General features: G+C 46.9%; 1 protein-coding gene across 1 annotated transcript in view; it reads left to right on the top strand.

The window, feature by feature from the left end:
* P2RX3 (purinergic receptor P2X 3) overlaps positions 1-22,773 on the top strand; it is a 111,536-nt gene that overhangs the window by 84,418 nt on the left and 4,345 nt on the right. The window contains exon 10 of the mRNA XM_073588217.1: positions 1,961-2,026. Coding sequence (XP_073444318.1) covers positions 1,961-2,026 — 66 coding nt within the window. The remainder of the gene's footprint in view (positions 1-1,960; positions 2,027-22,773) is intronic.

Here is a 22,773-nt window from a genome sequence, read left to right on the forward strand (position 1 = left end):
CAGAAAAAACACAACTTATTACGCCTTCTGAACTCCTGACGCTGCTCTCTGGAATCACATTGCATAGGTTCAGACATTTGTTCAACAGGTGGCAACACCTCTCGTGCAGCTTTGCGTTCGCGCAAACGCCGATCAACCTGAATGGCTAATGACATAGAATCGTCAAGACCAGAGGGAACAGGAAATCCCACCATAGTATCTTTTACGGCTTCTGACAACCCCTTCCGAAAGATAGCAGCCAAGGCATTATCATTCCAGGTAGTAAGTACTGCCCACTTTCGGAATTTTTGACAGTACAATTCTGCAGAATCACGACCCTGGCTCAATGCCAGCAGGGTCTTTTCAGCCTGATCAATGGCATTAGGTTCGTCATACAACAACCCCAAAGCTTGAAAGAATGCGTTCACATTAGTCAGAATAGGATCATCTGGTTTCAAAGAAAACGCCCAATCCTGGGGATCGCCACGCAGCTAAGAGATGACAATTTTAACCTGCTGCGCGGAGCTCCCTGACGAGTTAGGCTTCAAGGCAAAAAATAATTTACAATTATTTTTGAAATTCAAAAATTTAGACCGATCCCCAAAAAATACATCAGGTGTAGGAATCTTTGGTTCAGCAGCATGTGAATGAGCAAGGTAGGCGGAAATTCCCCGCACTTCCGCAGCGAGCTGCTCCACACGATCAGACAATTGCTTTATCTCCATTGAGAGAAAAAAAAAAATTCCCCCTACGGCCTCAGATATAGAGGAAAAAATATACACACTTTTTTTTTTTTTTTTACAATTCTTTCCTGCTATTGAGCACCCTAGAATCTGCGGTATGGCTGGTGATTCTGTTATGAATGAGTCACCGTAGGAGGCAAAAGCAGAAATACAAGCTAAGTCCAGAAAACCAGAGAAGTTGGCAACTATCAGATTGCAGACCCCTGAACCTATCAACACAACTAGCAGTAGCCGTGGGGGGTTCCTACGATGCCCTAGACCCCTCGATCACAGCCGGAGAATTACATAGGCCTAAAGAAAGAAAGGGGAAATCTAAACTGCCCCAGAGCAGACCCCAAAGCAATAGGCAGCCCCCAACATATAATGACGGTGAAGCAAGATGAAAATACTAACACAGACAGAAAGATAGACTGAGCAAAGACGGGGCCCAAAACTACCTAGATAGGAAAGGACAGGAAGACTGCTGTCTGCAATCTGTCAAAACCCTATTAAAGACATAAGCCAACAAGTTGATATGAAAAAGGCCCTGAAGCAGCTAGGCTTCAAAAACTAAATCAGCACTCAGGTATTTTCAGAAGACAGAGCTAAATGAATTCAGCACACCCCAGCAGGGAATGGCAGAAATCCAGAAAAACAAAGCAAAACAAAGTCAAAGCACAAAAGCAAAAGGCCGAGCAGCAAACTTAGCTTTAGAGGAGCAGGAATTCAGACTGGTCTCCAAGGATCCCACAGAGAAATCACCCGCAGGGCAGAAGGGCGTCGGCAGCCTTATATCCAGTCAGTAACTCCACTCAACCAGTCATCATCATCAGCCTCAGGTGTTTGATAATCAGGCTCACTACCTTTCTTTACCAGAAGAGGGAGTTCCTCGGGCCTCAGTAATGAAGGGGAAAATGAACTCACAACACTGCTCTGTATTATTATATCTTTGGAACTACGTGTCGGATTTAAAAAAGACTGAAAAGCAGAATACTCAGGAGCGCAGCAGGGATAAAATAAGAGCAAAAACTCGCCACTTTTAACCTGGTGACAGGTCCTTTTTAAGGTCAAAATGTGCTTGGCCCCTGGGGATCAAAAAAAGGAATTGTCTGTGATAAGGACAATCATTTTGATTTTGGAACCTAGACTGTTCTGCTTGAGTTTATTTGACATTTTACTTACTGATAAGTATTCTCTCATCATTTTGTATTCTTGCCTTACCACACATTTAGGCTATTTTCTTCTTTTCTTTTCTCCAGGCTGGGAAATTCAACATTATTCCAACCCTTATCAATATTGTTGCAGCATTTACGTCTGTGGGTGTGGTGAGTTTTATTTTTATATATAAAAATGGATATATGATTATATACCATATTCCAAATGTATGAAAAAGTAAGGAAGGACACTAAATATATTGCTATTTGATGAACACTTGTTATATATATCAGTGTGTGTGTATGTATACATGGGCGGACATACCGCCGGTTCAACCAGTGCGACTGAATCGGGGCCCAGAGGCTCTAGGGGGCCCCTGCAGGGTGGCTAATGATAAGGGCAATCTGGCCAGTTTCTCCGGGCCCGAGGCTCCGGGTGGCCCCTGGCCAGATTGCCCTTATGTGAGGCGGGCACGAAGCAGGAGCGGAGCTGCAAGGATCCTTCCTGCCCAGCGCCAGCGCTTCCTGTCTCTGAGAGGAGCGTCGCTGAATGATGTCATCATTCAGTGGCCGCTGTGCCAGAGCGAGGAAGCCAAAGCAGCCGGAGGCGGAGATGCTGCGGACAGGTACTGTCACTGTGTGTGTATGTATTGATGTGTGTGTGTGTGTGTTTGTGTGTGTGTGTATGTATGGATGTATGGATGTGTGTATGTGTATGTATGGATGTGTGTATGTGTATGTATGGATGTGTGTGTGTGTATGTATGTATGTATGGATGTGTGTGTATGTATGGATGTATGTATGGAGGTGTGTGTTTGTATGGATGTGTGGGTATGTATGTATGGATGTGTGTATATCCGCTCTCCCAGTCTGCCTCTCATCTTCTTTCTCTAACTTCTTCATTCGGCCTCTCACAGTTTACTAATTCTCCTACACATGAGGACGGGAATACTCTGGACCTGGTTTTCTCCCATCCCAGCTCACTGCACGACTTTACTAACTCACCTCTCCCGCTCTCAGACCACAACCTTCTTTCCTTCTCAGTCAAGAATTGTCTCCTCACCCGGGACACCCCCACTTACCACACTTATCGGAATACACGTACCATTAATACTCAACAGCTTATGGACAATCTCCACACATCTTTAGCCCCCATCTCCACCCTCTCCTGTCCAGACATAGCATTGTCACACTTCAATAATTCACTGAAGAATGCCCTAGATGAAGCAGCACCTTCTATACGCAGAAAGACCTGACACAGACAACGGCAGCCCTGGCACACAACGCAAACACGCTTTCTTCAGCGCTGCTCAAGGTGTGCAGAGCGGCAGTGGAGAAAATCTCTCTTAGCAGAAGACTTCACCCACTATAAGTTCATGCTCAAAACCTATAACTACTTCACCACCCTCATCACCTCACTATCCAACAACCCAAGACGACTTTTTGAAACCTTAAACTCCCTCCTGAAACCTAAAGTACAGGCCCCCATCACCAACCTCAGCGGTGAGGATCTGGCCACTTATTTCCTAGAAAAAATCAACCACATCCATCAGGATATCTCAGCCCAATCTCCTCAGTGCCTGGATCCCCTTCCCTGCCGCACCTCAAGCTCACTAGACATCTTTGAGCCTGTTTCAGAAGAAGAAGTTTCCAAGCTCCTCGCTTCTGCTCGGCCTACAACCTGCAACAGTGACCCCATTCCTTCACAGCTCATGCAGTCTCTCTCACCAGTGGTCACCACTCACCTGACTAAAATATTTAACCTCTCTCTTTCTTCAGGTATATGTCCCTCCTCATTTAAACATGCCATCATAACCCCTTTACTTAAAAAGCCATCCCTGGACCAGAACTGCACTGCTAACTACAGACCTGTCTCTAACCTTTCCTTCATCTCTAAACTCCTGGAACGCTTGGTCCACTCCCGTCTAATCCGCTATCTCTCGGATAACTCTCTTCTCGACCCCTTACAATCTGGTTTCCGCTCTTTACACTCTACTGAAACTGCCCTCACTAAAGTCTCTAATGATCTAATAACAGCTAAATCGAAAGGTCATTGCTCCCTGCTGATTCTCCTGCATCTCTGGGCCGCATTTGACACTGTGGATCACCAGCTCCTCCTCACTTTGCTCCGCTCTATAGGCCTCAAGGACACAGCCCTCTCCTGGTTCTCCTCCTACCTCTCTGACCGCTCCTTCACTGTATCTTTTTCCGGCTCCACTTCCTCTCCTCGTCCCCTTACTATCGGGGTCCCGCAGGGCTCAGTCCTAGGCCCCCTCCTCTTCTCTTTATACACTGCCCCTATTGGACAAACAATCAGCAGATTTGGGTTCCAGTATCATCTCTATGCCGATGACACCCAATTATACACTTCTTCCCCTGACATCACCCCTACCCTAATTCAAAATACCAAGGATTGTCTGTCTGCTGTCTCTAGCATCATGTCCTCCCTCTATCTGAAACTAAATCTCTCCAAAACTGAACTTCTTGTGTTTCTCCCCTCTACTAACCTCACTCTACCTAACATCGAAATAACCCTGGAGGGTTCAACCATAACTCCCAAGCAGCATGCCCGCTGTCTTGGGGTCATATTCAACACTGAACTTTCCTTTACTCCCTACATCCGATCACTCAGTCGCTCTTGTCACCTGCATCTTAAAAACATCTCCAGAATCCGACCTTTTCTCACCTTTGAAACTGCTAAGACTCTTACTGTCGCTCTTATTCATTCTCGTCTGGACTACTGCAACTCTCTTCTGATCGGTCTCCCTCTTACCAAACTTTCTCCTCTCCAATCCATCTTGAACGCGGCAGCCAGGGTCATATTTCTGTCCAGCCACTTCACCGATGCCTCCATCTTGTGCCAGTCATTACACTGGCTACCTATTCGCTACAGGGTCCAGTATAAACTCATCTCTCTCACCCACAAAGCTCTCCTCTGTTCTGCACCGCCTTATATCTCCTCTCTCATCTCTGTCTATCGCCCTACACGTGCCCTCCGTTCTACAAATGACCTAAGACTAGCATCCCCCGTAATCCGAACCTCGCACCTCCGTCTCCAAGACTTCTCTCGTGCTGCTCCAGCTCTCTGGAATGCACTTCCCCAGACGATCAGACTGATACCTAGCCCCGACCTATTCAGGCGCGCTTTGAAAATCCATCTCTTCAAACAAGCCTACCACATCAACTACTCAGCAAACTAACTTTGCCCTGTTCCCTCCTTCCAAATATTATTCTGAATCTGTACCCTACTATTCATCTGTCTCCACACCCTCCATGCACACGATAACTGCACTTGATACTTGTCTATTGCACTTAAACACACTGGCTGATGACCGGATCATGCAGCTTTATATGAAAATCCCTATTTATTATAATTGCCAGACCTGAATTAACAAGCACTTCTCACTTACTGTGTCCCCCCATTTCCTTGTAGATTGTAAGCTTGCGAGCAGGGACCTCACTCCTAATGTCACTGTTTGAATTGTCTTAACTTGTATTGAATTTATTGTCTGTACATGTCCCCACTTAATTGTAAAGTGCTGCGGAATATGTTGGCGCTATATAAATAAAAATTATTATTATTATTATATATGTATATGTATTTATGTACTGTATGGGTGTGTGTGTGTGCGTGTATGCGTGGCGCAACGCGTCGGGTCACAGCCCTCCTTGGTTCCACTCCTGTTCACATGTGATGCCTGTGCATTGAGCTACAGGCACCCTTACTGGGTTCCATAGGTGACTATTACAGCTAGGGACAGTTCCACTCCATTTGGAGATGCAGATGGTCATTTGACATGCTATATGGCCCTATTTACAGGGGATTTATATACAGACAATCTGGGGCTGAATTTTGTTATTTTTTAGAGGGTTATCAGAGCCTTCAATATCTATCTATACATGCCCAGCCTGGTGTTTAAGAGGCTATTATAGTAGCAGCAGCGTGTGTTATTCATATATCACCTGATTGTACTATTTTCCAATTTTTGGTATTGGCTTCTATGATTGTTTCTCTGTGTATTTAAACACTGGGATTATTCCTCTATGATTGAATGCCTTAATATACTCATGCAACAACTGCATTACCTATTTCAGGTTCTAGGGCTTGGCTTTCAGCCTTCATATTTACAACAATTGTCTTGTACGTGTAACTACATATGATTTTTGCACATTTCCATACATTTATAGTTGTTGTGATTGCATATGGTGTGCTATTTATATAATCACTCAGACCTTTCATTGTTATTTGTACAGGAGTGTTTGGCCAAGGGGGTGTGGCTCTATTATGAGCCCAGGATTTTGTGTATGTCACATAAATGACGATTTTTTAATGTTTTTAAAGAAACTTTTTGTTTGTCATTGGTGTCCAAATAAAGATTTACATGCTCTTGCTAAATTCATTGCTGGGTGATCCCTTAATTGTGACCTATACTTCTTCCTTCTTCATTGTGTGTATGTATGGATGTGTGTGTGTATGTATGGATGTGTCTGTGTGTGTATGTATGGATGTGTGTGTGTGGAGCTGCAAGGATCCTTCCTGCCCGGCACCAGCGCTTCCTGTCTCTCAGAGGAGCGCCGCTGAATGACGTCATCATTCAGCAGCCGCTGTGCCAGAGCGAGGAAGCCGAAGCAGCCGGAGATGCTGCGGACAGGTGCTGTCACTGTGTGTGTATGTATGGATGTGTGTATGTGTGTGTGTATGGATGTGTGTGTGTGTATGTATGGATGTGTGTATGTGTATGTATGTACTGTATGTATGGATGTGTGTTTGTATGTGTGTGTATGTGTGGATGTGTGTGTGTATGTATGGATGTGTGTATGTGTGTGTATGTATGGATGTGTCTGTGTGTGTGTGTGTGTATATGTATGTGTGTGTGTATGTATGGTCACCCCTCACCTAACTAAAATATTTAACCTCTCTCTCTTCTGGTATCTTTCCCTCCTCATTTAAGCATGCCATCATACATCCACTACTTAAAAAACCATCCCTCGACCAAAACTGTGCCGCTAACTATAGACCTGTTTCTAATCTTCCCTTCATCTCTAAACTCCTGGAACGCCTGGTCCACTCCCGTCTTATCCGCTGTCTCTCAGAAAACTCTCTTCTCAACCCTCTCCAATCCGGTTTCCGCTCTTTACATTCTACTGAAACTGCCCTCACTAAAGTCTCTAATGATCTACTAACAGCTAAATCAAATGGTCATTACTCCATGCTAATTCTCTTGGATCTCTCTGCAGCATTCGACACTGTGGATCATCAGCTCCTCCTCACTTTGCTCCGTTCCATTGGCCTCAAGGACACCGTTCTCTCCTGGTTCTCCTCCTATCTCTCTGACCGCTCCTTTACTGTATCTTTTGCTGGCTCCTCCTCCTCTCATCTTCCCCTTACTGTTGGGGTTCCTCAAGGATCAGTCCTACCCCCCCTCCTCTTCTCTTTTATACTGCCCCTATTGGTCAAACAATCAGTAGATTTGGTTTCCAGTACCATCTCTATGCTGACGACACCTAATTATATGCTTCTTCTCCTGACATCACGCCAGCCTTTCTAGAAAACACCGGCAATTGTCTAAACGCTGTGTCTAAAGGTAGTCACACTAAGCGATATCGCTAGCAATATCGCTATAACTTGTGACGTTATAGCGATATTGCTAGCGACATCGCTGTGTCTGATACTTACCTATGACCCGCTCCCCCGCTGGTTATCGCTGATCGCGCGAGAACGTCCAGGACTGTTTCTCATCGTCAGCTTCCTGCGGCGCTTCCTGTGGAGAGACGAGCGACGAGCGTGGAGCCAGGCGGGAGGACGCAGGATCGCCTAGTGTGACAGGTAAGTAGCGACCCCCGTCCCCAGCGATGTCGCTGGTGAGATCTGCCTGTGTGGCAGCTCACTAGCGACCACTTAGCGATGTACCAGCAATCCTGACCGCGTCATATCGCTTGTCGGGATCGCTGGTACATCGCTAAGTGTGACAGTACCTTTACATAATGTCCTCACTTTATCTGAAACTGAACCTGTCAAAGACTGAACTCCTTGTGTTTCCTCCCGCTACTAATGTATCTATACCCGACATTGCCATTTCCGTGTGTGGTTCTACTATTACTCCCCAGAAACATGCCCGCTGTCTTGGGGTCATACTTGACTCCGAGCTTTCCTTTGCCCCCCACATTCGATCACTGGCTCGCTCTTGTCATCTGCACCTCAAAAACATTTCTAGAATTCGACCTTTTCTTACTTTTGACTCTGCAAAAACTCTGACTGTTTCTCTTATTCATTCTCGTCTCGACTATTGTAACTCCCTTCTAATCGGTCTCCCTCTTGCCAAACTCTCCCCCCTCCAATCTGTCTTGAATGCTGCTGCCAGAATCATATTCCTCGCCAATCGTTACACCGATGCCTCTACCTTGTGCCAGTCATTACACTGGCTACCCATCCACTCCAGAATCCAGTACAAACTTATTACCCTCACCCACAAAGCTCTTCATGGCTCAGCACCACCCTACATCTCCTCCCTTGTTTCAGTATACCACCCTACCCGCGCCCTCCGTTCTGCTGATGACCTGAGGTTAGCATCCTCAATAATCAGAACCTCCCACTCCCGTCTTCAAGACTATACACGTGCTGCGCCAATTCTTTGGAATGCACTTCCTAGGGTAATACGATTGGTCCCCAATCCCCACAATTTTAAGCGTGCCCTGAAAACTCATTTATTCAGACTGGCCTACCGCCTCAACACATTAACCTAATCTATCCCTATGTGGCACAGCCAAAAGTTTTTTACCATAACCAGGTTCCCCGCATCATGTTCCCACATGCTTTATGCATCCATTAGCCCTCTGCATCTGTACTGTTACACACTTAACATTATGACTGGTCCATACAATCAGGGCAACTGTTACCACCCACCTTTCGTGTCTCCCCTTTTTTCCTCATATATTGTAAGCTTGCGAGCAGGGCCCTCATTCCTCTTGGTATCTGTTATGATCTATGTGATTATTGCTATGCTGTAATGTATATTGTTTGTACAAGTCCCCTCTGAAATGTAAAGTGCTGTGGAATATGTCGGCGCTATAGAAATAAAATTTATTATTATTATTATTATTATTATTATTATTATTATGTGTGTGTATGTATGGATGTATGGATGTGTGTGCATGTATGGATGTGTGTGTATGGATGTGTGCGTGTGTGTATGTATGGATGTGTGTATGTATGTATGGATGTGTGTGTGTGTGTGTATATGTGTGTATATGTATGTTGACCTATGCGTCCTGGCATCCCCAGTCAGCTATTACTCTTTGGTAGCAGCCCGCACAGGAGAGAAGCAAAACCTATAACATTCTGTAGGGAAAAGGGAGATAAGCCTGACCCCCATAATACCAAGCCGAGAAAGAGGCACAGTCACTGCAGCAGCCCCCCCACACAGAATACTGCTCCTGGCGTAGCCCACTAATATGGGACAGTCCCGCAGAGTCCGGGACCATATAACGCCACCATAGTAACACTGCTTGTAGTGCCCAAATAATAGTGTTCTGAGACGTATATATTAAAGGGGCAAAGAAAGTGCCAGTACCGGCATCTAATATTTCAGTTATTACTGTGTCATACAAGCCAAGTCATGGCGCCACCAAATCTCCAATTATAACCATGCCAGACAGTGCTGAGTGATAAGTCAGAGAATGGGCAGTGCAGTACTGGGGTCCCACCAAAGACTACATCTACCCGGAGTTTTTGGGGGTTTCCACTGGGTACTTCCGGTTTCCTTCCACTTATGAGCAGGTTACTTGGATGTAACAGCGCAGACAGTGATGAGATGGTGGACATTAGCCAGCACCATCTAACTAGCACAAAAAGGAAAATCTATGTATAAGTGTGATGAACAAAGCAGGATCTAGTGCTCCAATGTTGAATAGCAAGGTCTTTTAGTATGAGCACCATCTAACTAGCACAAAAAGGAAAATCTATGTATAAGTGTATATAAGTAAGCACTATATGGCGAGTTACACTAACAGGGTCACTACAGTATATTATTGCACAGCACTATAACATCTATGACATGGTCTATCAGGCTCGGACTGGCCCATAGGGTAACAGGGGCCCCTGTGCAAATCAGGGCCCTTAACCTTACTGTATGGGTGGGACTTGTCATAATTCACTTTATTCACTCTGTTCAGAAAAAAAGCAGCATCTCATCATTCATTAACCAAACTGCCCAATTTATTATTATATAGAGCTATAGGAAAATTTGTTAACCAGGGTCGTGTAATATTTGTATGCAGGTGAAAAGTGGGCCCCCAATGTCAATGTTACTGGTGGGCCCTTGGCACCCCAGTCCGACACTGTGTTCTATTATATACACTGTTTTGAATGGTCTTATTTTCTAGCAGTTAAATGGCTGTTTATGCCTTTACGTGTTGACGGGTGTGACTCTCAGTACTAGGCCTGTCCCCATCAGTCTCCGTAGGCTCCTGTGATCGTTACACTGGCCCTGGCGGGGGTCACCAGTATTTCCCGCTAGGCCCCAAGTCCTAGATATGCGAGTCACAGGATATACACTGGCCATCGCCGTACCATGAAGCACAGCCCCGGTCCATACTCTGTACCGTACGCCTGCAGTGGAAGCAATGGCCCACAGGAACGGTCCTCTGTTATAGCAGGACTGTCTACCAAGTCTAGAGCTGCTTAAAGTCTTCTACTGGCACAGAGAACAAATCTTCCTCACAGCCCAGGCCTTCTCCGGCATCTGATCGATATCTGAACCTTCCGTGGCAATGTATATATATATATTGTAACGATGTGACTCGCTCAAGTGCAGCGGGGGACAATCATGAGACAGGTTCTTCCCAAAGTTCATGAGGTTTATTTGCTCCATAAACAGTAAATCTGCATATCACCAAAATAGCCTCCAGCTTAGGCAAAAAAGAACATAAACGTCCGTGGCTTCAGACTCGGACCGAGAGTCTCAACTCATGCTGGGAGCTGTAGTCCTCCCCCATATACACTTTCTGTAGTGTCCCACCTGGACACATGGAAGTCTGTCTACACTCTGACAGACCCTCACCCTCTTTCACATGTGCCAAACACCTCAATTACATAGCCCTGTAACCACACCCACAGGTGATCACATGGCTATGACATCACTAAAGGTTCTATTGCCCATAGACACACACAGGCTTCCCTGACACAGTGTAACAGAAATATCAGCAGTACCTCTGCTGATCAATACACCCTGGAGCCTGAATCCCAAGGCCACCCACCTTGAGACCCATAATGGTCATTTAGGACCCTGCTCCTGTTACCACACTGAATGTGCCTGTACACCCGTCTTGGGACACCCACACAGCGCCCCCTAGCTGACATAGTGGTCACTACACCACATACCTCCCCCCTCTGTTCAAACTTGTGGGGTTGAACACATGACATCACCCTGGTATCTTGAGACCTGGCACCCATGTCACCTTGCCCTACAAGTCGAGAGGACCATCTCCGTCTGTTTCGGTAGTCATACTGCATCATATTTACGTTAGTCCTCCCTCGCCCCCAGCGGTCAGTATCTCAGCCTTGGGCTTTGGCCTTCCCGTCAACGTCCATCAGTGTGACCAGACACTCTTTAGTCTCCACCTGTCTGCAGTGCGCTCCGTCACTCAACCTTTCTCTCACTGGCCGGCTCTCCGAGTTTGTATGGTCATGAGTCCCACGTCCAGTTGGGCTAACTGGCTGGTCTGAGTCTGACCCTCTGTCGCTATGTCCACCACCGGATCTCGTGCCTATGTTACTAAGATTAGAACGGCCACTTGCGGACTCACGACGTTCTTGCCTTCGACTACCTGTCCTTTCATTCCTTGGAGGATTCCTTCGTGTCCTTACACCTTGGGTTGGAGGTGGACGCCACCTGACGTTCTGTATCTGCTTATTCATCTGCAGTCGCTCCTGTCTTAGCTGCTCTCTCTCCTTCAGGTACGCTACCCGATATTCCAGGAGCATGCGGAGGTTCCCAATGCTTTCCACCGAACCAACCACAATGACAGGAACCATGTCATCTTCAACAGCGATTTGGTTTTCACCAGTAGGTGGGATCCTCACTCTCTTCACACTGGATCGATTCACCATCTCCTGCATCACCTTTCCAAGTCTGCCAACGACTTTCCCCACCAGATTTCTGGGTACCGGAATTATGTCTTCCACAAAGCCCAGCCGACTTTGAGCTTCCCTTGCAAGCTCCAGACGTCGAGCGGCTTTCCTATTACGCTCCACGAGCATCTGTTTCATGCGGAGACATTGTAGGTGCATCTCCTTCAGGACAGCCACCCTTCTCTCTGTGTCTTCCGTTTCTGCCAGTATCACCAACTGGTTTGTTTCTGGTGCCCAGCTCACACTATTGGCCTTTACTGCCTTTTTAAAGGTCTCATGCACACCTTCGCTGGCACACGCTTCTCGCACTTGAAGGTCATGGACTTGCTCTCATCCTGGACAGATGGCTCTGGGTTCCCCACGGACACTTCCCTCAAGGTATCTGCCAAGACCGGGTGACTGTCTTGTGCAGCTCTTGGCTCACCATCTTCCTGAGATTTACAGTCTTCAGGACCCTTTTCCAAGATGGGCATTGGCAGTTCTGCCTTGCTATCAGTCGGGCACGGCCGCTGTACGTCTTCGCCCATCCACTTCTTCTCCCGCAGAAGACCTTTTACTACTCCACTGAGTTCTTGCAGAACTTTATCTCGCTCCTCTGCCAGGTAGCGACACTCATCCTCTCTCCGGAGAATCTCCTGTTGACGCTTCTCTTGGGCCTCTCTGAGCACCTCCATATCTTCCAACAGGGTCTTGTTCATGGTTTTACACACTGACAGGTGACGTCTGAGCTCAGAGACTTCCTTCTCCAGCTCATCCACTCTGTGCTCAGCTGCTTGCCTTAGGACTCTTTCCCGTTCGACATGTTCTGTTACAGTCTGCTTTATCAGCTGTATCTCACGATCTTGTTCTCTTTTGGCCAGCACGTGTCTCACCACTACCTCTTTAATTATATCATCAAAGGGTACCACTGGGTCAGTCACACCAGTCGAGTGAACCCTCCAGTTACCGTCCAGCACCAATGTGTCTAGTCCAGTCGTCTCATCTCCCAGCCCACCATCTGTCTTATCACGAGACGTCAGGTCCGTCTGTTGGGCAGATGTACTTCTTCCTCTGGCCAGTTCTACCTCTGACCTGTCCATGTCAGGAGCCGTCACTGTCTCAGTGTCTGCTTGCCCCACAGTCGAAGCATCTCCATCGTCCGACCAAACGTCATCAAACAAAAGAAAGTCCAGGCCCCTCTCCCAGGCATAGACTAAGTCCCGTGGTATCCCACTACCTTGGCACTCACCACCTTTGGTCCCCTCAAACACTACTCTGTCTACTGCGTAGTTCACCGTGACTCCGTGTTTACAGCGAACCCTGAAGTTTTTCTCGGTCAGAGAGAAAACGAGAGGAGTTCCTGTCAGAGTCACCTGACTCTCTGAGTCCAGCCGACCAAAGGCTCCTTCCCGGTGCAGCATCACTGTACACATCTGTGGCCCGTCATTACTCCCTGGAAAGGATATTCCACATTCTGAAAAAAGACCTGCACATACACTGCGGTACTCCAGACACACCTACTGAGTCACCCAGTGCTGTCACTTCTTCACACTGGGCCCCTTTCTGGACCACCACCCCACTTCGGGTTGCCGCCCCCTCCCGGGACTCTACCCCTTTTTTGGTTACCACCTCAATTTAGGTCACCGCCCCCTTTTGGGACTCCACCCCCTTTTGGGCTACCACCCCGATTTGGGCCACCGCCCCCTTTTGAGACTCCACCCCTTTTCGGGCTACCACCCCGATTTGGGCCATCACCCCCTTTTGGGACTCCACCCCTTTTCGGGATCTCCCCATGTCTGTCCTGCAGAACTTCTTAGGCCACAGTTCACACAGTACAGTTTATGCCTTTTTCTGGAACTGGCCCTTAAAGCACGACACCACTTCCTTCTGGCACTGCCTCAGCTCCTGCCGTCGCTCACAAGCAGCTGCTGGTGTCTCTGCAGCTTCTGCGGCGCTGTCTTCGTGGACGCGCCGATCCACCGGAAGCCGCTTGTCACCCTCAAAGATAAAAAAAAACACAAACGTGCGCCCATAGGGCCTTACCAGTGCAGGTATAATGGGTATCACGACATAATACAGGGTACTCACCCTTAATAGTTGTGTAAAGCCACTACTGTATCCGCTTAGTCACATGCAATAAAGCTGCAGCAGGATGGTGTAGACAGACAGCGTTTGCTACCAATGCTCAAGGAGGAGATCCCAACAAGAAAACACCAGGTCCCTGTGCTGCGAGACCTTCGTGACCCCACTGAGCCACAGCAAGCACCTTCAGGTTTTGTAGAGGAAAAGAGAGAGAAAAAAAGAAACATGCACAGTCTCTCACGTGTCCTGTCCGTGTGCCACTCAGGACGTACCATCTCCACCTGAGAACGTCCAACACACAGGGCACACCGGGTGCTATTCAGGGAGCCGACCCTCCTCCCAGGGTCTCCCAACACACCGGCCTCACCAGGTCCAGGGGCTCAGCGGGTGCTCTTCAGGACATCCGTCTCCGCCTGAGACTGCCCAACACTCGCCTCACCAGGTCCAAGGTCATATCACGTGTTCCAGGGATCTGATTCCTCTCCCAGAACCTCCCAACACTGACCCTCCAGGACCTTATACACTGAACCCTCCAGGAACACAGTCTTTACCACTGACCCAGGTCAGTGTAACACAGACTCCTGTCTGTTACCTACTGGTGTCAGCCCCACAGGTTCCTGGACACCTCTTCTCCTCAGAGGTATCCCACAAATATTCATACAGTCACTTTCTCTGACCTCGGTCAGTATTACTCACGGTTGTCAGACTGTCTGCTCTCCTGGCTCAGAATTGCCACACTGCCACACGTGCTTCTGGGAATCGCTGCCCGCAGTCTGTCACCAATTGTAAGGATGTGACTCGCTCAAGTGCAGCGGGGGACAATCATGAGACAGGTTCTTCCCAAAGTTCATGAGGTTTATTTGCTCCATAAACCATAAATCTGCATATCACCAAAATAGCCTCCAGCTTAGGCAAAAAAGAACATAAACGTCCGTGGCTTCAGACTCGGACCGAGAGTCTCAACTCATGCTGGGAGCAGTAGTCCTCCCCCATATACACTTTCTGTAGTGTCCCACCTGGACACATGGAAGTCTGTCCACACTCTGACAGATCCTCACCCTCTCTCACATGTGCCAAACACCTCAATTACGTAGCCCTGTAACCACACCCACAGGTGATCACATGGCTATGACATCACTAAAGGTTCTATTGCCCATAGACACACACAGGCTTCCCTGACACAGTGTAACAGAAATATCAGCAGTACCTCTGCTGATCAATACACCCTGGAGCCTGCATCCCAAGGCCACCCACCTTGAGACCCATAATGGTCATTTAGGACCCTGCTCCTGTTACCACACTGAATGTGCCTGTACACCCGTCCTGGAACACCCACACAGCGACCCCTAGCTGACATAGTGGTCACTACACCACAATATATATATATATATACACATATATATATATAGCTTTGAAGCCATAAAAGGTGGTGCTTGAAAGGGTCGACGAGAGGGAGAAACTCCTGCCAGAGCAGTGGGCAGAGGCACTGGCGCTATACTTGATGGGGGAACCCCAAAAGACATACTATGACTTAACTTTGCAGGACTCCAAAGAGTATGACAAGCTAAAAACTGAGTTTCTCATGCGCTTGGGCGTGACAATGACTATCAAAGGCACAGCGGGTTCACCGCTGGGTGTATCACCGGGACAAACCACCTCGCTCCCAAGTGTTCGACCTATTGCACCTGGTCCAGAAGGGGCTGCAACCAGAGTCCTCCACGCCTGTGCAGATGGTAGAAGGAGTCGTGATTACCCTGTTTGTGCACTCCCTGCCGCGGCCCATACAGACCTGGGTTGCCCAGGGTGATCCCCAGAATGCCAATGAACTGGTTGGAGTGGTCGAGAGGTTCCTTGGGAAGGCAGCCCACTCCATACTGGGGGTCCCAACAGGGAGTGGAGGCCCAAAAGGGGGTGGGGCGTCCAAGGTCCAAAGAGGTGGGGGAGGTGGTGCCCAGGGTCCCTACGGGTGATGTTATTTGTTGGAGGTGCCACGAGCCAGGACATATAGCCGCCCGTTGTTTCCTGACCACTGAGCAGATGGACTGCAGCATGGGATGCCGTAGTTCATATTATGCATATCTAGCCTGCAGTGTGAACTCTCCACTCAATGAGGGGAATCATGCGTGTCCCGTGAAGGTGAACGGTTGAGCGGTAACGGCACTGCTAGACTCCAGGAGCTTAGTGACCCTTGTGAGGGTCACTTTTCCTCTCAAACTGATCCCGGGTAAAAAGGTCGGCGTTCGGTGCATACATGGTGATGCAAAAGACTACTCTGTGGCCAGACTGGACATTGAAATGGCCCACGGTACTGAGTCCCATGAGGTCGGGGTCGCTTGGGACTTGTTGCACCCCATAATTATAGGCCAGGACTTTTGTTTATTTTGGGATCTGTGGGGGAAGGGTTCTGAGGTTGCTGGTGCGAATAGGGAACCAGTGAACCCTAATAAGGTATCACCACACCCAGAGGCAGATGGGTTTCCCTTTTGTGTTCTTGTGAGGGATGAGGAGGAAGTGTCCCCTGTGTCTGACATTCTGGAGTTAGGGATGAGCGGTGAGAATTTTGGGACTGCCCAACATTGGGACCCAATTCAAAGAGAACCCTTTAGCAATGTCACTGTCATTAATGCGCTTTTCTGGACATAGAGTTGAGATGTTGCTCCTTGGATCTGTTGTAGCCATTTTCCCATCTTAGGGTTCACTGCTCCAAGTGCTCCTATCACCACTGGAATCACTGTTGCCTTCACCTTCCACATCTTCTCCAGTTCTCCTTTGAGGCCTTGGATTTCTCCAGCTTCTCATATTCCTTCCTGTATACAATTTCTGCTACTTGGTTGTGGCGTTCGGTATACGCTGTTCCTGCTTGCATTTTGCATCCTGCCACTATGTGTTGGACTGTTTCTTAGGTTTATTTGCATAGTCTGCACCTTGGGTCTTGTATTGTGTGGTAGATTGGTAGATTCTTGCTTCTATGGATCTGGTACATAGTGCTTGCTCTTGTGCCGCAATGACTAGTGCCTCTGTGCTGCCTCGGAGTCCAGTTTTCTCCAGCCATTGGTAGGATTTCTCCATGTCAGCCACCTCCATTATCTGTCGATGGTACATGCAGCAGCTTGTTTTGCCATGGCACTTCATGTTCCACTTCTTCCTTCCAGATCTGTTGTTGCTGCCTTAGGCTTTCTCTCAGCATCTCATCTGTTGGTGCCATTTTTCTGATGTATTCCTGGATACTCCTGGTTTCATCCATGATGGTGACTTGGATGCTTATCAAGCCTCGACCACTCTCCTTTCTGTTGGTATACAATCTTTGGGTGCTAGACTTAGGGTGGAGCCCATATACGAGTATAATGGGTCCCATATGAAGCTCCAGTCCGAGTGCCGACAGCAGCGCCGGGTGTTGAGGTGAGACTTATGCGAGTTTCTTGCATCATAGACGCTACTGTGAAACCGACCTAAGTCACAGTATCCCCTATATAACGTATATAGACTGCTGTGTATACATTATATAGGTGATACTGTGATTATACACAGATTTAGCAGCCAGCATCACCTATTTATTGTATACACAGCAGTCTATATACAGTATACAGGTGATAGTGCAAGTGCTGTACGTACATAAAACCAAGTTTCCATATTGGGACTCACCCAAGTATAGAGATGGGGGGAGGATGAACAGCTGATGTGGGTCCATTGTCGGCCGTGCACAGGAGCGGGTCCCTGGCTTGGACAGTGAGTAGAGCAGGAAACAAAAAAAGTGGGACATACAGCACTGGGGGGGGACAGGCATCACTGGGGAGGCACATAGAACACCGGGTGGGGCTCATAGATCACCAGGGGGACACAGATCACAGGGGGGTGGCATGAAGATCATGGGGGGGAGGTACAGAGATCACAGGGGGAGCACAAAGATTACAGTAGGGCACATAGCTGGGGGGCACAGAGATCACTAGGGGGTGACATGCAGATCATGGGGGTACAGAGATCACAGGGGGAGCACAAAGATCACATGGGGGCACATAGCTGGGGGGCACAGAGATCACTAAGGAGTGGCACGAAGATCAGAGGGGGGCACAGAAATCACAGAAGGACACAGCTTGGGGCACAGAGATCACATGGGAGCACAGAAATCACAGGGAGGTACATAGCAGGGGGCACAGGGGGGCACATAGATCACAGGGGGCAGAAAGCTGGGAGCCACAGAGATCACAGGGGTGCACATAGATTGGGGCACAGATCACAGGGGGCATATAGTTGGGGGGCACAGAGATTATATTGGGGTGCATAGCTGAGGGGCACAGATCACCAGCAGAAAGTCACAGAAATTACCAGCAGTGTCAGGCACTGAGCTGCTGGCACAGAGATTCTCTGGCACTTCAGCAGCTCCCCTCCGCAACAGGAGGACGGGAGAGCATTGGGCACTAACCCCGCCCACCTCGGCGCTAACCCCGCCCACCCTGATGTCATCATCATTCATGTGCAGCCAGCGTTCTGTAATGAACACTGCGTGCACTTTGGGTTTAAACCGTCGGCAGCTGGCAAGGCTGCCGCCGGAGCATTGAGGACTCCGGAGACCTGAAGGTTCCTCACCCCTGTTTTAAAGGGCCTTCGGCGGCCCATTTTGTATTACTGAGCCGCCAACCCATCGGGCATTTGCCTGGCTGGGCAGATTAGCAATCCGGGCCTGGTGAGGAGGAAGATTTATATATAAATGTGGAGCCTTTGGACTCATTCAGTGTTGGATGTGCCTGGAGGTGAGATTTCCAAAACTGTGCTCATGTTAAAGAGAGCTGAACCCTGCTTTTGTTCCCTTGAGTGAGCGGATCTCCGCAGCCACACAGACTGTACTGTATGCTATTTTGTTTTGTCTTTTAAGGCAGAAGGGTCGTGTTTGTCTACCTAATTTTGGACTGGTTTAAGCAGTATGTTTTTAATAAACCAGTTGAAAAATTAAATGAAAAGTGTTCCTCTAATTATTTCTTTAAGCAGCCAAGTTAGTCGATCTACCACATTATATACAGCTCTGGCAAAAATTAAGAGACCGCTGCACAGTTTTATAAAAATCAGTTTCTCTACATGTCTGACAGACATTCCATTCCAGTGTCAGTTGAATTTCAACCAGAGGACACCTCATTCTACTTAAAGTGCTTCTGATTAGGTAATCACCTGAACCAAATATTATTTAACAAAGGAAAGTATAAAAAAACCTTGCTGTGGTGTTCACAACCCTCTTTCAATAGGATAAGCTGGATTCCAAAACAAGTGCTAGTAATAACCCAAAAGTAATAGGAATGAAAAAATAACTTTTAACCATGCCAGAGGAGTTGAAAAGAAAATTCTTGAGTGAGGAAAGGAAGGGCTCAATTCTGGCTTTACTAGCAGAGGGATACAGTGAGCGTCATGTTGCCTCCATCCATAAATTTTCTAAGATGGCAGTCCATTACAACAAGGTCAAGCAGCAGACATTGGGGACAGCAAAGCTACAGACTGGCAGAGAGCGAAAACTACTCTCCACTGACCGGGATGAACGTCATCTTATTCGAAGGTCACTCAGCAACCTCAGGATGACATCAAGTGACCTACAACAGAAATGGCAAATGGCAGCTGGAGTAAAGTACATGGCAAGAACAGTTCGTAACAAGCTCCTAGAGGCAGGGCTCAAGTCGTGTAAAGCTAGAAAAAAGTCTTTCAACAATGAGAAGTAAAGGAGAGCCAGGCTGAAGTTTGCCAAAGACCAGAAGGATTGGACCATAGAGGTGTGGAGTAAGGTAATCTTCTCTGATGAGTCTAATTTTCAGCCTTTCCCAACACCTACATGTTCACAGACTTACCAGTGGAAAAGCCAAACTTCACATGCCACAAATGCAAGCTTGTGTCCCTGTTGGAGGAAAAGTTGCAAAATCTCGAAGAGAGGTTAGCTACGTTGAAGATCATTAAGGAAGGTGAAGAGTTCTTGGACAGAGCAGAATTATCTCTTCATGTTACAGAAAGAGAAGAAATTCGAAGTGCACCTGAAGAAACAGAGGAATGGAGACATGTGACCCAGAGAAGCAGGAGGATCAGGAGGCAGTCAGCACCCATACTGCTCAGAAACCAGTACCAGGCTCTCACGCAGGAAAACAATGAAGAAATACATCAGGATAAGACTTTGCCAACAAGCAGCAACCTTGTACGCCTTCAGAGTCCTCCTGGATGGAGAAAGAAAAATGTTGTGAAGAAGAAACGGAGAGTGGTGGTCATGGGGGATTCCCTGTTGAGAGGAACTGAGGCCGCTATCTGCAGACCGGATATTACTTCAAGAGAAATGTGTTGTCTTCCAGGTGCAAAAATTAAAGATGTGTCTGACAGGATATCAGGACTCTTCAGACCTACAGATGACTACCCATTCCTGCTACTACATGTGGGGACAAATGACACTGCAAGAAACGACCTGGAAACCATCTGCAGAGACTTTGAAGACTTAGGCAAGAAAGTGAAAGAACTGGGAGCGCAGGTGGTCTTCTCTTCCATCCTCCCAGTGGATGGCCATGGAACAAGGAGGTGGAATAAGATTCTGCAGGTGAACAACTGGCTACGTCGATGGTGCCGTCAGCAACGATTTGGATTTCTGGATCACGGAGTGAACTACTTATACGATGGACTACTTGCTAGAGATGGGGTGCACCTTACGAAGACTGGTAAGCATGTATTTGGAAGTCGCCTTGCTACACTTGTAAGGAGAGCTTTAAACTAGAACAACATGGGAAGGGAAGCAAAAGACCAGAAAAAGCCATACACCTGACAAATGCTATTGAGAACTCTGCTATTAGAAGTGGAAAGGAAGAACAAAGACGAAAGAATCTAATTAATAAAAATATTGGAGAAAGAGAAACCAATCACAAACTAAAATGTTTCTATACTAATGCACAAAGCATGGGCAACAAACAAGGAGAATTGGAACTACTAACACAGGAAAAGAAATATGATGTCATTGGAATCACTGAAACTTGGTGGGACAATACACATGATTGGAATACAAGACTAGAAGGATACAACTTATTTGCAAGAAACAGACTTGATAAACGAGGAGGGGGTGTCGCATTGTATGTTAGAAACGTGTATATCTGCACAGAGATTGAAGCTTCAGAGACTGGGAGTTCTGTGGAAACTGTTTGGGTAAGAATACAAGGACAGAACAATGGAAAGGACACCATTGTAGGCATTTACTACAGGCCGCCTGTGCAAGCTGAAGCTATGGATGAACTCTTTATGCATCAAATGGCCAAGTTCTCCAAAAAATATGACATAGTTGTCATGGGAGATTTCAACTATCCAGACATTTGTTGGGAATCTCTCTCAGGCAAAACTAACAGGTCAAGGAAATTCTTATCCTCTCTTGCTGACAACTTTATCTTCCAAAAGGTAAGGGAGAAAACAAGGGGAACTGCTACCTTGGATCTAATCCTTATAAACAGGGAGGAAATGGTTGAGGAGGTAAAAGTGGCTGGGATCCTAGGAGGTAGCGACCATGCTATTTTAGAATTTTGGATAACTAGAGGCGGAAGACCTGTGAAGACTCAGACGTCAAGGTTAGATTTCAGAAAGGCAGATTTTAAGGGATTCAGAAAGAGAATTGGAGGAATCCAATGGCTGGATATCCTTAAAGACAAAAATGTCCAGGAAGGATGGGAAATCTTGAAAAATGAAATTCTCAAAGCACAGTTGTTAACAATTCCGAAAAGAGGGAAGAATAGGAAGCAGTTAAGGAAACCAGGATGGATGAACACAGAACTTAAGCACATGCTAAAAAGGAAGAAAAAAATGTTTATAAAATGGAAAGAGGGAGGCATATCTAAAGAAGAATATAATGCTGTCTGCAGAACCTGCAGGGCACAAATCAGATTAGCTAAAGCTGAAAATGAATTGAGGCTTGCAAGAGATGTCAAAAGCAATAATAAAGGATTTTGGGGATATGTCAAAAGTAAAAGAAAGGTCAAAGATGCTATAGGATTTTTACAGGATGAAAATGATGAAATGGTAAGACAGGATGTTGAGAAGGCTGAACTTTTAAATTCCTATTTTGCATCTGTTTTCTCTCAGAAAGGAAATGTAACATCAACTGTTATTCACTGTCCTATTAAGGGAATAGAAGAATCCAGGATATCTATAAACAGAAAGATAGTGAGGAAACACTTAGCTAGCCTAAATGAATTCAAGTCTCCAGGTCCAGATGAATTACACCCCAGAGTACTGAAGGAGATAGCAGAAGAAATTTTTGAACCCCTCTCTATAATCTTTGAAAATTCTTGGAGAACAGGAGAAGTGCCAGAAGACTGGAGAAGAGCAAATGTTGTTCCTATCTTCAAAAAGGGGAAGAAGGTGGACCCAGGTAACTATAGGCCGGTGAGTCTGACTTCTATACTAGGAAAGATCTTTGAACAAATTATTAAACAACATGTATGTCAATACCTGGATAAGAATGAAGTGATTAAACAGAGTCAGCATGGGTTTGTAACTAATAAGTCATGTCAGACTAACTTAATTTCCTTCTATGACGGTATCACTGATTGGGTGGATCAAGGAAATGCTGTAGATATAGTATATCTTGACTTCAGCAAAGCATTTGACAAAGTCTCTCATACAATCCTTATTGAAAAAATGATTAAGTATGGAATGGACAAGGCAACTGTTAGGTGGATTCATAACTGGCTTAGTGATCGGACCCAAAGAGTGGTCGTAAATGGCTGCACATCCA

The sequence above is a fragment of the Dendrobates tinctorius genome, unplaced genomic scaffold, assembly GCF_039654945.1.
Source record: "Dendrobates tinctorius isolate UK_male_01 unplaced genomic scaffold, ASM3965494v1 ptg000103l, whole genome shotgun sequence".
In the NCBI taxonomy this organism is placed as follows: domain Eukaryota; kingdom Metazoa; phylum Chordata; class Amphibia; order Anura; family Dendrobatidae; genus Dendrobates; species Dendrobates tinctorius.